A 14,727-nucleotide genomic window follows, 5' to 3' on the forward strand; every position below is an offset into this window, starting at 1 on the left:
GGGGAAAACCACATTTTTCAACAAACAAATGTTTGCTGTCTGTAAAAACGGAATTTCAACAACAGACTGTCAAGCCAGAAGTGGCACAAACAAGCCAAGGGCCAGATACCTACAAAAAATTTGGAACCTAAATTGCTAAAGAAATGAAGAAATGTTTACTAGCTGAACATAAACACAAACAACAAAATCTGTTCTGAAATGAAGAAACAAAGGAATCATGTCCTAACAATTACAGCGTAAGAGCAGTAGTAGTTTGGGTCTATAACTGCATATTAATATAGGCAAAGGAACTACACAAAAGAGGAATTTATTTCCAGGATAATGTCTTGGAATATTTGTGGGGGACCTAAGCATTCTATCTATTGTAATCTCTAAATCTCCCTCTACATTCATTCCCATCTGATAATTTTTCCTAAGATACAAAAATTCTGTCTTGAACTATCCAAATCTATTAAAGTTAAAAACAAACAAACGTCTAAGCGTTTGATACAAGACTTCTAGGCTTAAACCCTTCTTTTCCCCCGCATAGCCCTACATGGAGTTTTGCTGATCCAAAGACTTGGGTACATTGGAAAAAGCTCTCAAGGAGATGACATCTTCCTAAGGAAAGATGCCCCCACCACATCCCTGCCTGACACACGCTTCAGCAGGCTAAGCTTCCTTCAACTGCTTAGGTGGCTTAACTAGAATTATACAGCATTGGTCTGGCCTCCTCCTGCCTCTGGGGTTAATCAGGACATAGCTGTTGTGTTCAGTTCCTTTCCCTGAAGGTGGAGGATGTGCTCAACTATTCTTTAGAAAATACAAACACACACATTCATCTTAACGGGATTGTTTCCCAGACTTTTAACTGTGTCAGAAACTTAAAACTACCTTCCTACCACTAGTTTTAAACATGTGAACTAACTACAGAGAAGATGGGGATACATAAACCTCAAAGAGGGAAACGTTGGGTTAGTGCGACAGGCAACCGCAGCCTCTCACACGGTACTGCTGCAACAGGCGCAGATGGAACAAAAGTGCAATCCTATCCCTACTTTACGGCTGCGAGGAGAAATTACCTTATGGTACAGCCCTATGTAGAAATACACCTTGTTAATTATTAATCAACAAATAATTTACTGAGAACAGATTAAAGTCACTTAATGTCTTCCCAAGCACTAAGGCCTTCCACAAAGTATACTACCTTCTTATGAAGGGGGACTAACCCTCACTCCTTTTTCCATGTGAATGAAAAGCTAATGTTTAGAATTTTTCTTTAAATATGGAAAATAAACGCAAAAGTAAAAAACAAAATGCTGTTTAAGAGCATTAGCAAGAATGTTCTTAAAGTTAATTTTTTAAAAAAACATGGAATTTAGAAACCCAGGTTTAGATTCAGGACAATACCCTACCCTCAAGAGACAGGGGAAACAGATTTAGGTGAACATGTTACATTAGGGTTCTTTAAAGTGTGTTCTTATTATCCAGTATATCATAAGCTCTGAAATTCAGAAATAAGATTTTGTTATAATTATTTTTTGTCCATACTAAGTTAAAATCCACAATAATATAAAATATAGTATTTTAGTCATTTGAAACAAATTAATGGCCAATGAATATTTTTCAAAAAGGAAATAATCATTTTGACAAAGTAAACATCAGACACATTTTAGTTCAAAAATTTTTAATATAAATAATTCAGTTAAATTTGCAGACAAATTTAATTTTAAATTTATTCAGAGATTTTAAAAAAAACTTTTTTGCCTTTTTTTATACTACCAAAAACTTCCCATTTTATAAAGAATAGTCAGAAAAAAAATGCATTCTTTCTTACCTGACAAAAGCTACTGCTGAATTAATCCAGCTCTTTGTTATAAATTCAGGTTTTTACAACTGGGAGCTAGTTTACACTAGTAATACTTCATTTAAAAATAATATCAGCAAACATTCCTACATGAGTGTCCTGACATTATTCATTGTGGCAACATTGAAGGAAAGAGGGTGGGAACAGTGTTGGGGAGGAAGCAACTGCCACCTTCTAATGTCACAGCTGCATTTTCAAGATTATCAATTAACATTTGATACCCAATTTGTAAACATCAATCTGAAAATTAACTGGAAATGGGTCATGACAACTCAAAACACTTTGCCAGTTCTGCCCTAAACTAATGTACGGCTGGTACTCCGTTGGAAAGTGTGTATATATAACAAAGACAACTTGAAACAAGTGTGCACTGACTTCCAGCTTGAAGTCTTTTCGCTTCAACAGATGGTCACTGTCAGGACAGTAACTGCAGCGTCATCTAACTACAAAAAAGCCACAAACAAACAAGAAAATATTTTGTTCTTGAAGATTACCAGAAAAAAAACAAGTTACTGTTTTCTCTCTGAAATTCATTCCATCCATGTAAGCCTCATTCTTGTTTTCTTTTTGCCCACTATTCTCTACACGTTCCCTGCCTCAAATAATAACCAGCAACAACTCTTAAGTCAGCTCTAACCAGTAGGGTACCCTGGACATGTTTTCAACATTATTCTTAACTTGACATTATAAAAACTAAAAATTGGAAATTCCATTCAAATAAAACTGGGGCCAATAACAGTAACTCCATTTATGTTACTCAGTTAGTTACCTTAACTTGCTTAACTTTCCTGCTTAACTTTTAGCAAGAAAACAACTAGCAGAGTGCCTAGAGTGTGCCAGGCACTGTTCCAAGCACTCAAGTAAAATTAAGGGTCACATTAAAAATATTTCTCATTTACATACAGTTTGTGTTCTGACAACACTTACAAACTTTTTTCCTTGTCCTGTACTTACGTTACTTTCAATTTATGCATATAAAATTGCTTCTACTTTTCATAATTCTGGAAACATGTTTAATTGAATGTGGATTGGGCCTTCTTTACTCTGCCACAACCAATTCAAATTTCAACGTAATATCCCCAATTAAAGAATTTCCTTCTAAATGTTTGATATGTTTCTACTCCAGGCTGTGGATGAGAATGAACAGTTCTGACCCTGGAGCAACCTCTACACAATACAATGTCTACGTAAGTTATCTGGGCAGCTAGCTGCGTGCTTAGTGTGTATGTATCTATACTTTTTCACTATAACTTCCCCAAATTCAGGGACAAGGACACCTGGTTAACAGATACTTCTTAACTTGTTGTAAGGACAGAAAATCTGAGCTCAAGGTGTGACCAATTAGAACAACTACCACAGATGCCAAGCCTTGGGGAGTCCTAAGAGGCTCCTGGCGAACAAATATGCTATAGAGGATGACCCTGGAAAGCAATCAGCAAACGAAGAGACCCACCAGCTGTGTTTTGGGGAAAAACATTCCACAATGTTCAATGTATATAATTAATAATATGACCAAACAGGGTAAACTTGATGGAATTAGGGGTGGCAATCTAACCACCATTGCTGAGATCTCCCCTTTCACACACATCCTGCTGGTAGCATTCAAACCCTTTTGTATCTCCTTTTCTTTTCTTTCCCTTTGGAGGCTATTATTTCTTTCTTTTGTACCAGCTATTAAATGCAAACGCGTGTGTGTGCACAGTGCATGCACACACGTGTCCTCAGCTCGCACCATCAGTCACCCTAAGCTCCATCTCTCCAACTCACAACCCAGCTAGTTGACACTCACCATAACGGCCGTACAAGCTCTTAAACACACTGCAGGTTGGCAGTATTCGACAAATAATCATCACACAGGATACTTCTTTAGAAGACAAAATTAAAAGCACAAAAAGAAATTCACTGGCTGGGCACAGTGGCTCACACCTGTAATCCTGCTACTTTGGGAGGCTGAGGTGGACAGATCACTTGAGCTCAGGAGTTTGATACCCGTCTGGGCAACAAGGAGAAACCCTGACTTCACACAAAATAAGCTGGGCATTGTGGCGTGTGCCTGTAGTCCCAGCTACTCAGGAGGCTGAGGTGGGAGGGTTGCTTGAAACTGGGAGGTTGAGGCTGCAGTGAGCCCAGATTGTGCCACTGTACTTATAGCCTGGGTGCCAGAGTGAGACCTTATCTCAAGAATAAAAAAAGGTGTGTGTGTATATATATATACACACACACATATTTTATATATATATATATATATATATATATGAAATTCACTGATCCATTGTACCACATCAATAATCCCAGGTGCAACGCTTTGAGACTGTCTTCTTGGCGTGGACTACTCTGTTAATTAGTAATGGAGACTTCTGAATGTGGGGTGGCTGATGAGGTAGGTATAAGTTATTAAAGGGGAAAAGACTAGGAATTCTTTAAGTTAGCTGTCCTTGAACCTCACAGACTATTAAAGACAGACGGAGTTTTGCACCTTCTTCCTTAGAAAGGAATCTAATTGCACTGCTGGCTAATTATCATGGCGTACAAGTCTCCCAAATTAGCCTGCACCACCTTTCTTTAACCCACATTAACTCCTGCCCAGCACACGACAGCCTCAGAACTGGTCTTTCCGCTTGTCTTTCTTTCCTCCTCGCATTGTTTTCATACACTGTTGCCTGACGGATCACCCTGAATCATATTTCTAATGGATGCTCAGCTCAAAAGCTAGTCATAGTTCTTCACGGCCTGCAGAGTAGAATGGAGGTAACACGCACTAGCCTTTAAGGCCTTCTGCAGCAGGGGCTGAGCATGTCTAAGATACATTTCTTACATGTGCCTTTTATTTTGGGCAAGTTCTTCATTGTTTCCCTGACTCCCTCTCTTTGCTTGTATTATTATTTCAGTCTAAATGCCCTTTCTTTTTCTAAAGACTCTGCCAAACTCAATCTCTCAGCTAACCTTGCGGCTCCTTGTGGCGAATGCTCCCCTCTTATTTACCTCTGCAGTCTCCAGAGTATCTTATACATCATAAGCATGAAATAGTTATCATCTTACTGATTTCCAGAAATATAAAGGTGTTAAGCCATGAGTTATATAGCACTATGAATTTAGTTAAGAAAAGAGGAGGGCCATAAATTATCAAAGCTTTAAGTTAATCTTTTTGTTCTCAGAGGATAGAGGTGCTGGATGATTCTGGACTGAGAGGAAGATGAGGACATTTTCCATCAAAGGCTTGAGACAGCTAATAGCTATCTGCTCACACCTAAGTTCCTCTTTAACATCTCTATTTTAAATACACAAACCCCAAGAATACCTCCATTAGGGGTAATTTCTCTTTAGCGGTTAGCACTTCCGATGACTTCTAGCCACGGAACACCAACACCTCTTTTCAAGCACAAGGAGGTAGGAGAAAGGCAGGGTGAGATTCCATTTCAGGGATTGCTGGGGCAATGGTCACTTGCCTTCAGCAATCACAAAAGGAGGCATCACAGAAACTGGGAAGCTGGTGAAACCCACGCTGAGTGGACAGGAGACAGGAATGACTATACACCATGAAATCCCCAGTCTGGGGGCAGAAAGGGATTTCTGGTGCTTCAATTGCCACTTAATTAAGTTCCTGGGCAGGGCACACTTACCATTGATAAGGTATGGATGATTGCAGCACTTCCGCAATTCCATCATAGTGTTTAAAAGGTTAGGTACATTAGCTTGCCCACCACCTTTGGAAAGAAATGTGAAATTCTTCTCAAGGATGGCTCGGTAATATTTCTTCTGAATGTTTGTTAGCTCGACTTCAATAATAGTTTCTTCTTTGGGGGCCAAGTTCTTTTCTACATCCTCTTTGAGACGTCTCAACATCATTGGCTTTAGAATAGCTTGAAGTTTTTGCACCTAAAAAAAGACCTTAAGTAAATACTGGTGTCATGATTTGCTTGCAAGTTAAAACACATTCTAACATGAAAAATCAGGATTGTCTCATTCATTGACCATCCGTTTTCATTTTTCAAATCCCAGGTAAGAAGAGTATGAATGAGCTAACCTTTCAGCTTTCACAAGAGCAGTGCATGAAGGTTGGATGATTCTATGTTAAATGAACTATTTCACCCATCCAGGAGCCCTGAATAGCCAGAAGGCTTGAAAAGTGCCCAGAAAGAGAAATTCAACTTATCATCTAGCTTTCCCTTCTGTTTGTCTTAAGCCATAGGGAAGATAAAGAAGAGGAACAAGACAATGTCATGACAATGCTCTGTTTCTATTCTCTTCCTTCCTAGGGAGAGCTAAAGAATGAGAGGAAGTGAGCCAGGAGCAATCTAGTCCCTGCACGAGGGAGCCAGCAGAGACATCTCTCCCTGGTTCTCTTTTCTGCTGATTGGCAATAGAATGTAGTACTCCATACAGTTCTTATTTTAGAAAAAAAACAAAACAAAACAAAAAACACACAAAAAAACAGACCTTACTCAACTGAGCTAAGAGGTTTTAGACAGTAAGTCAGGGGAGGAGGCACATAAAAAAACAAGATTTCAAGTCTATCTCCATATTTATTTCAAATATAGCACACAAATTATAACTAATACCCATGCAACTCTTACAGCATATAAAACAGCCAAGCGCCCAACTTGGCTAACATGGTGAAACCTTGTCTCTACCAAAAATACAAAAATTAGCCAAGTGTGATGGTGCACGCCTGTAGTCCCGGCTAGTTGGAAGGCTGAGGCAGGAGAATCACTTGAACCTGGGAGGCGGAGGTTGCGGTGAGCCGAGATCACACCACTGCACTCCAGCCTGGGTGACAGAGCGAGACTCCATCTCCAAAAAAAAAAAAAAAAAAAAAAAAGCCAAGTACTTTTCATACACAATACTTCATTTATTTCTCACAGAACTACTGTACGGTGGTTATGCCTGAAGTTTCTAAAGTGAAAATATGTAGGCCTGAAGAAGTAAGCAATGTGGCTGAGTACAGATGCTTTGGAAAGAACAAAGCCTCCAAACTGCAGTAGGCAAATAGTTCTACCAATGTCAGTGGCTTCTGACATCCCCCAAATTACACATACATAGCAAAACCACCAACCTGCACAACACAGCTATCTCTGAAAATTACAGCAACAGGTATGTAACCTCTCTATAAATCTCAACAGCCCTTCACAAGAGCAAATAGACACACAAACAAGAAACCCTTTATAATAATGATCTGAAAAGTCCAAGGAAAGGGTAACTAAGGTTCTGTGTACTAGATGGGGAAAACTGTAATATAATCACATTTTAACTTAATTATTAATACTTTGCCATTTCATGGGCTAACCTTCAATTTTATGACTAAAATACAAAGTGGAGGTGATAAATACCTGCTCTTCTGTTTTTAGATCACCAAATTCTTGCATAAAGGTGGTTTCTGAAGGGAAGCGACTTGGTTCCAAGAAATGAAGCAAGCTGAAGAGTTCTTCCACAGTGTTCTGTAGCGGGGTTCCCGTCAGCAGCACTTTGTGTTCCTGAGGTAACGCAATGAAAGCCACTAAACAAGTTGTAACAAAAATACTTTCTTAAAACCAGAGCCTCTCACTAGACACCCATTGTTCTACTCCTACTGATCCATCCTAGGCAAAGTATAAGAATCAGGCACGAAAACAGAGATATTAGAGCACGATTTCTGCTTCAGGGAAACGGATGTGTAGACAGTCCTCTCCAGAACTCTACGGGGTTCTTAAATGAGTCTTGCCATGCTTTCTAAGTCCCTCAAGTCTCAATGCTTTTTTCCCCACCAGTTAAGTTTTTTTTCGTAGAATCCCTAGATTCAGATGAAGCGTGCAAACTTCTTTCTGCTCACTACATCAACAGTGCTCTCATCTCTCCATCTGCTTCCTGCATGACTCACTTTATAGAGACAAAAGAAGTTCTACATGCAACAGCATATGAAAAACTATTTTGTTCTGCAAAAATTTCCAACTAGCAAAGAGGTCAGCTGGGTTGTAAATACCACAATCACTTTTTTTTTAATCAGATGCTATTTATAAATTTGTCTCTTTGAACCAAGTTAGGTATTTCTTTAATTAATTCTTCCTGTTTACAAGCTCTTTCCCCAGCTTTCCTCATGCAGTTGTACCTTATCCCTCCTATTTCTATATATGCAATACAGAGGAGCTGTTTTACAATGACCATTCTTAACAATAGTGAGCTATTAATGTTAAGAACCCTATTATCTTCTACTTTGTTTGGCCATTTGGTACACAGCACAGCTAATAAAACTATTTCAGAAAGTAATTACACCTCCCAGTAGTTGAGACAGCAATATTCTGACTTAACTTGGAATCTGACAAGTCCTGGTTGCCAAGCAGAGTATACACTCAGTAAATACTAGATGAATAAGTGAAGAACATACTAATTTTCTTAATATCTACCATGTCATAGCTGTCAATGATGCTCTTTGAAAGTGAGGTGAAGGAGTTCAATATGCTAGTATTCCTTCTCTCACCCCTGTGAAAAAAGTATCTGAGGAAGTTTTATGGACCACCATCATCTTCAGACTCAGTAAATTAATCAATCAATTCAGGATTTTCTAATGTATCGCCACACTTATGTATAGCCTGGGCCATAAACACTGACATATCCAAGTCCTGGATTACTTTATACAGAATTTTATTTAAGTCCCATCAGAGATTCAGGAAAGAGCTATTGTGGTAGATGAGCTGTATTGATATAGTGTCTCCCAGTTTTTTTCATATCCTTTATTACTACTAGGATTTAAATTAAATCCTGACTACCTAACCAAATATTTTAAAAGTTAAAGCCTTTTTAACTCATTAATTTCAAAATAAACGTATTCGAAAAAAGGAAAGAACTCCTTTCTTATGCAGCTTCCCTTCAATGGCTGTTAACAGCCAGTTATACCATATGATTATTTGAAAGTGAGTAACAATGAAAAAATACACAATTACTATGCACAGTTTCACAAAACATCATGTAAGAAACTCAAGCGATGGAGCTTATCACCTCCACCTATGCCAGCAGATATGCTTTTGCCTTAACAATGTTACCATTGTATTTAGCTCCGATGAAGTGATGTGCATTTAATTTCATTTTAAGCAGACTCTTTGTGTGGGGTTTCCCTACAATAAAAGATGAGATACTGGAATCAATGAAGAACTACCATGACCTCTACAGCATCCCCTCCTTGTGGATGGGGGACAAGGAGATGGCTACTTTCCCAGAGCTCCTGTGGAAGACTGTGAAGATGGTGACTGCCCTACAATGTATCATCTTCGCAAACATTTCCTTGGTGCCTGCAGAGCTGAAGACACTCATTGGTCTGTCTTTCTGAGAACGCACTTGGAGATAATCCCCATCAAGAGCATTTTCATCACAATTCAGTCTAGTGCAGGTAACAGCAGTTCCCTGTGGCCTGTGCTGTAGTTGGATATAGTTACTACCCACTATTTTGACTGTGACTTATTCAAGGAAGAATATAAAGCAGAAAGTGGCTAAGTTCTCAAGATGCTTATTCTAAAGTAAGAATCATTACTTTAAAAGACCAGGCAACGAGCTGTTCAGAACTGGACAAATACAATTATATTCTGAATAACAATAATGTGTTCCATTCTTGAAAACATTTCTTCTCAAAGATTCTTGATCATCAGAAAAATAAATATTTTGTTCATGTGCTAATCAGAAACTTCCCAGTTGGTGGGCCAAGAATGAGTACAGGTTGTAAGTCCTTGGAGACAGTCAGGACACCTAGGACTGGTGGTGTCCTGTGGCAGTGGGCAGCCTTCTCTTTTTATTTGAGTGTGGCATTCAACCACTATCATTTTCTGTATGTGTCATTATGTGAAAAAGCTTAAGAACACTGCAATATGTAACAGGAAAATTATTTGGATAACAGATTCTAATCCATTTATCAAATGTTAGTATAAATAATAGAAAACTCTTTGAAATAGCCCAATGACAAACAGATTGTTTGATGGTGATAGAGTTAAATTAATGTATACTCGCCACTGAAAGAATGTTTTATAGTAGGAATCTATTATCTGGGAACATATGAACTAATAATAGAACACAACTCAGATAAACTCAGTCAGATGACTATTTAAGCCTTCAGGAAACGGTGATGTAACTGTCTCTTAGTAGAAAACTATGAAGGTGCATCCCTACTGAGAAGATATATTTAGATTATATCACAAGCATTAGTGTTTACTTGCAAATACAAGTGTACTTGATTTTAATGCTTAAGTATCGCCTGGAGTGAACAAATACAACCAGAATTTCTCTTCCATATGCTTACCAAGGTCCCTGGGACTATTCACTGTTTCTAAGCAGTCTCACTTGTTTTGTGGACTGGCCACCAAGTAATAGTCAACTGCTTTGAGACAGAACTTAGGATAGCTTTAATAATAATTCATTAGGAAAAAAATGGGAAATCCCATCCTAAATAGGATAATTCAGTCAGACTTTTTCCTTTAATCAAAACTAGATTTTGTTTATTTAAACTAAAAGCATAGCTGGCAAATCCAATCTCTAAGAATAGAAGAAATTGCTTCAGAGAATCAGCTGCAACAGAAAGCTTTTAGGTGTCTTTTGGTAGTACCAGTCTTTAGCTAAACACATACGGCCATGAATACACAGGATACTCCTCATCTCAAACTCTCAGTTAACAAAAGATCAAATTAGCCTACAGAAATTAGCTCTAAAAATATTTTTAAAACCTTTTTCTAATTCCGTGAAACTCATCAAATCACCCAAGGCATGCTAAAGGACTGTAACTCCACTTTAAAATGTACATTAAAAATGAAATACAAGTGATCATAACCACTATATAAGGGATAAGTGTGGCATAAAAACTCAGATCAAATCCAAGGCATTGTAATGCCCCAAACTTCTAAGCATCTGTGCAAACTAAACCAACCTCAGATATCCTACCCAACTCATTGAGAACTTATATCTACAAGTCCTGCTGGCCACAGTATGGCAAAAAATATATGAGCCCTGGAACATAACTGGACTGCCATCACTGAGGTAAAGCTTGGCTCAACAGTTAATGAGATGGCAGTACAGGTTAAGCAGCCCTTATCCAAAATTCTTGGACCAGAGTGTTTCAGGTTTCAGATATTTTTAGGTTTTGGAATAGCTGCATTTATACTTACAGGTTGAACATCCCAAATGAGAAAATCCAATATCCGAAATGCTCCCATGAGCATTTCCTTCTAGCATTATGTGGGTATTCAAAACGTTCTGTATTCTGGGATTTTTGTATTTGGCATGATCAATCTGTACTTATGAACAAAGGGTAAGGCAAATACTTGAAACTCACTTCAGTGAAGATATCATGATTTTACTCTGCTATTAAACAACTGTTTAAAGATACTACCCAACAATATAAGAATCCAAAAGGCAACAACTTTTGAATGAATGAAAGTTCCAGAGAATATACCACAATATTTGACAAGCTTTTCAAATACTCTTCACAGGCATCAAATTCAGAGCCATGAAACTATCAAATCAGCAATAATTCTATTCAGGTTCAGTGCAATCACCAGTATGATCACTGACCAAGTCCATCATCTTGAGTCCCTCCAACAGCTTGCAGTTCCTGTTCTTTAGCCTGTGGGCTTCATCAATGACTACACAGCGCCATGGAATATTCCGCAGCTCAGGACAATCAGTCAAAATCATCTCAAATGTAGTGATGATGGCATGAAACTTATAGGACCCCTTTATCACTCGACCCTATAAGGACAACTCTGAATTATTATTAAGCATTTAATGATTACATAACTAACTTTAAGGTTGAATAAATAGTATTAAACATATGTAGTTATCTCTTTGAGGACCTCTTTATTTTAGGTGACATACATTCTGTTTTCAAGTTATTTTGGTGGTTTTAAACTATATTGTAAAACAAATGAGAAAACTGTCAGTACATTTTGGATTTAATTTCCTAACAGATCACATGTATCAATTACCACTAAGTATACCCATTCTAGTCACACATTCACTTAGGACAGAATTTATAATTTCCCAAATCCAAAGGTAGATACAGATTTCAATATTTTTTTCTTCTTTATTTAATTGTAGGTCAGATTTATACTTAGAACAAGCACACACACAAACATATATATATAAATAGCAATAATATATATATGGCAAAAGTCCTATTTGCAATTACAGGACTTCCATTTACTATCCATAAAACTATTTTAGCACATATTATTCCTTCTTACCATGTCATTTATAATGCTTCACTGTTGATACACACTAGTGGCATACAGGTAACTAGAGTAAAAAAAAATTAAAGCAATTGCTACTAACAGCCAAAGCATAAATTCCTTCCTTGGGATATATTTCATCCCTATGTGTCATATATTTCAAGGACTTTTTACATGCTTACTATTTTTCACTTCTAGCAATAGCATAATAAAATATTCTTTCTATTCACATTTAGTATCACCATTTTTTGTTTAGTTTTCTCTTAGACTTGTAAAATAAAACTAATTAACATATCAATGCATTATATGGATTTCAGTGATCAACAAAAGCAAAAAAAAAAGAAAAATCACTCCTTCTAATTTAATAATCAGAAAAACCAAAGCTATAAAAATAAAGAGATGTTTCATAGACCTAGAAAGATAATACAAAAAAAACTGAGTCAAATACCTAAAGCAAATTTCTCAATTTGGCAAAAATTAGACCTTCCCAAGTTACCAAGACTTTGATTTTTTTTTTTAACACCTTAAAATCCGCAGAATAAGCACAAAGAATACAACCCGTGAAATTTTTACCTGGGGATCTTTGAAGTACATTTCATACAACTGAATGGTCCGACGACTAGCTTGACTCCCATGATACACAACCACATTCAACTCTGTCCAGGTTCGGAATTCCCTTTCCCAGTTGGGGATTGTGGACAATGGGGCAATTACTAAAAAAGGGCCATGGATTCCTTTCAAATATATCTCATAGAGAAATGTAATGGACTGGATAGTTTTTCCCAAACCCATTTCATCTGCTAAAATGCAGTTTCGCCTTTGGGAGGAAAATAAAGTACAAAAGTTTAATGAGTATGGATATGAGACACTGCCGTCATTTCACAAAATACATACCACTGTACTCACAAATGCATATCCAAAGGCTTTAGATGTTCTCTTAGATACAACAAAATATATTTTCAAACAAAATTCTCAAAGACGAAAAATTACTTTTACATACTTATATTAATCTCTGTATTCATATTTGTTAAATAAATATTACATGTATTTCCAACGCTTGCTTTAAAAAATTTTTTTATTAGAGTTAGAACATTAAGTTCCTTTTTATTATTTTCAGTAACTAAACGAGCTACAGATATACTTAAAAAGTGAAGAAAAACATGTTTTACATACATGTTGTACCAATTGAAAAGTAGCCAGTTTACTCCCTCCAACTGGTATTCCCTGAGTTTGTTATTGTTTTTATACTCCCTGGAACTCTCCGATTTCTTCCAATCATCAGCAGGAGGTCGCTCCTATTTCAAATATAGTAAATCCCATTAGTGGTACCCGGAAGATCACACCACTATGCTATTTTCAAATTAAAATCTCTCCCATCAGCCAGTTCTTACCACACGCTCTGTTTCCGGCTCCCTGGACATTAATTTCTCAAACTCCTCGATCTTTGCTTGATCTATGTCCTGCCTCCGCTCCCACGTGCTGTCTTCATAAGGAAGTGAACACCACTTCACCAAATAGTGAGTCACAGGCTGGACCAGATTTAAATAAATCAGAATTGGATTCATTTGACCACATATATATTTTTTATATATATTTCCATATACATTAAGGAAAAGTATGCTTTACTTCATTCATCTATAGACATTATCCCAGCATGAGCAAGTCTGAATTGACGGAAATTTAAAAACTATGACCATCAAACAGCTGTTCCTAGTTAAGTCTCAAGTCTAAACTGGAAACAGTACTATTTGGTTTATCAGAACAAATTAGCCTTTTATCAACATCATTGATAAGTGATGTTCAAAAGCCAGGAAGTATAAAGAGATAGCTAGTAAATAGCAAAGCTGAATTTGAGATTTGTTTTACCTGTGCAAATCATTCATCAAGAGTTTGATTCAGATTTACATGGTAAATCATCCTAGCATATTTAAATATTTACATAATTGGATGGATGTTTCTTAAAAAATGAGACATAGACTTAAATTTATTAGGAACTCTACCTTTTCCTTAAAAAGAGTGATACTGTTTGTATCCAATCACATTAAAATAATATATTTGAGCTTTAGAAGGCTGGAGGCAAAATATTTCAGGTAATGCAGATCAACAGGATTTCCTTTGTCTTTCTTCTAGAAAACACTTGGGTTTGTTGACCTTCATTTCAAGACCAAGGTACACTGATCTGGTTGTGATGTGAAAAATATTTTCTGTACAATGTAAATATGCTATGAAATAGTTTTTTTAAAAGTATAACTAAGCAAAACCAGAAAAGTACAGATGTTACAGATATGGTCTTGGAAACAGCATAGAGTGTCATGACAGAGTTTGGAAGAAAATGAGAGTTCTATGCAGATCCTCCCTAGATGAGCAAGATCCAAACACTGTATATATAAAATTGAATTTACATGGAGAAGTCAGGAAGGACAGAACTCACGGTGGGTGGGCACATCATTAACAAGACACGGTACTCAGACGTCACTACGCTTGTCGTCATTCTTACTTCCCTATCAAATATCCTTTATAATCTCACAGGGTTTTGCAAAGTAAAATAAGAGTGCTGAGAGCAGGATATTTTAAAAGAAATAATGTCTGTTGGCCTCTGTGCACCACATTAAATGAATTCATCAACTTCACTAATGCTGTCCTATGTTAAATAATCTTAAACTCCATTCTGCCACAAGAGACACTCAGGTATATGAAGATACT

General features: G+C 37.0%; 1 protein-coding gene across 7 annotated transcripts in view; it reads right to left on the minus strand.

The window, feature by feature from the left end:
• The window catches only part of CHD7 (chromodomain helicase DNA binding protein 7), a 179,046-nt gene that overhangs the window by 31,863 nt on the left and 132,456 nt on the right, over positions 1-14,727 (minus strand). For all 7 annotated transcript variants that reach the window (XM_017547548.2, XM_017547551.2, XM_017547553.2 and 4 more), the window contains 6 exons: positions 13,416-13,553; positions 13,198-13,319; positions 12,598-12,841; positions 11,369-11,545; positions 7,174-7,317; positions 5,467-5,722 (listed from right to left, as the gene is read on the minus strand). In XM_017547548.2, the coding sequence (XP_017403037.1) occupies positions 5,467-5,722; positions 7,174-7,317; positions 11,369-11,545; positions 12,598-12,841; positions 13,198-13,319; positions 13,416-13,553 (1,081 nt within the window). The remainder of the gene's footprint in view (positions 1-5,466; positions 5,723-7,173; positions 7,318-11,368; positions 11,546-12,597; positions 12,842-13,197; positions 13,320-13,415; positions 13,554-14,727) is intronic.

Source organism: Cebus imitator, unplaced genomic scaffold, assembly GCF_001604975.1.
Source record: "Cebus imitator isolate Cc_AM_T3 unplaced genomic scaffold, Cebus_imitator-1.0 Scaffold199, whole genome shotgun sequence".
Taxonomy (NCBI): domain Eukaryota; kingdom Metazoa; phylum Chordata; class Mammalia; order Primates; family Cebidae; genus Cebus; species Cebus imitator.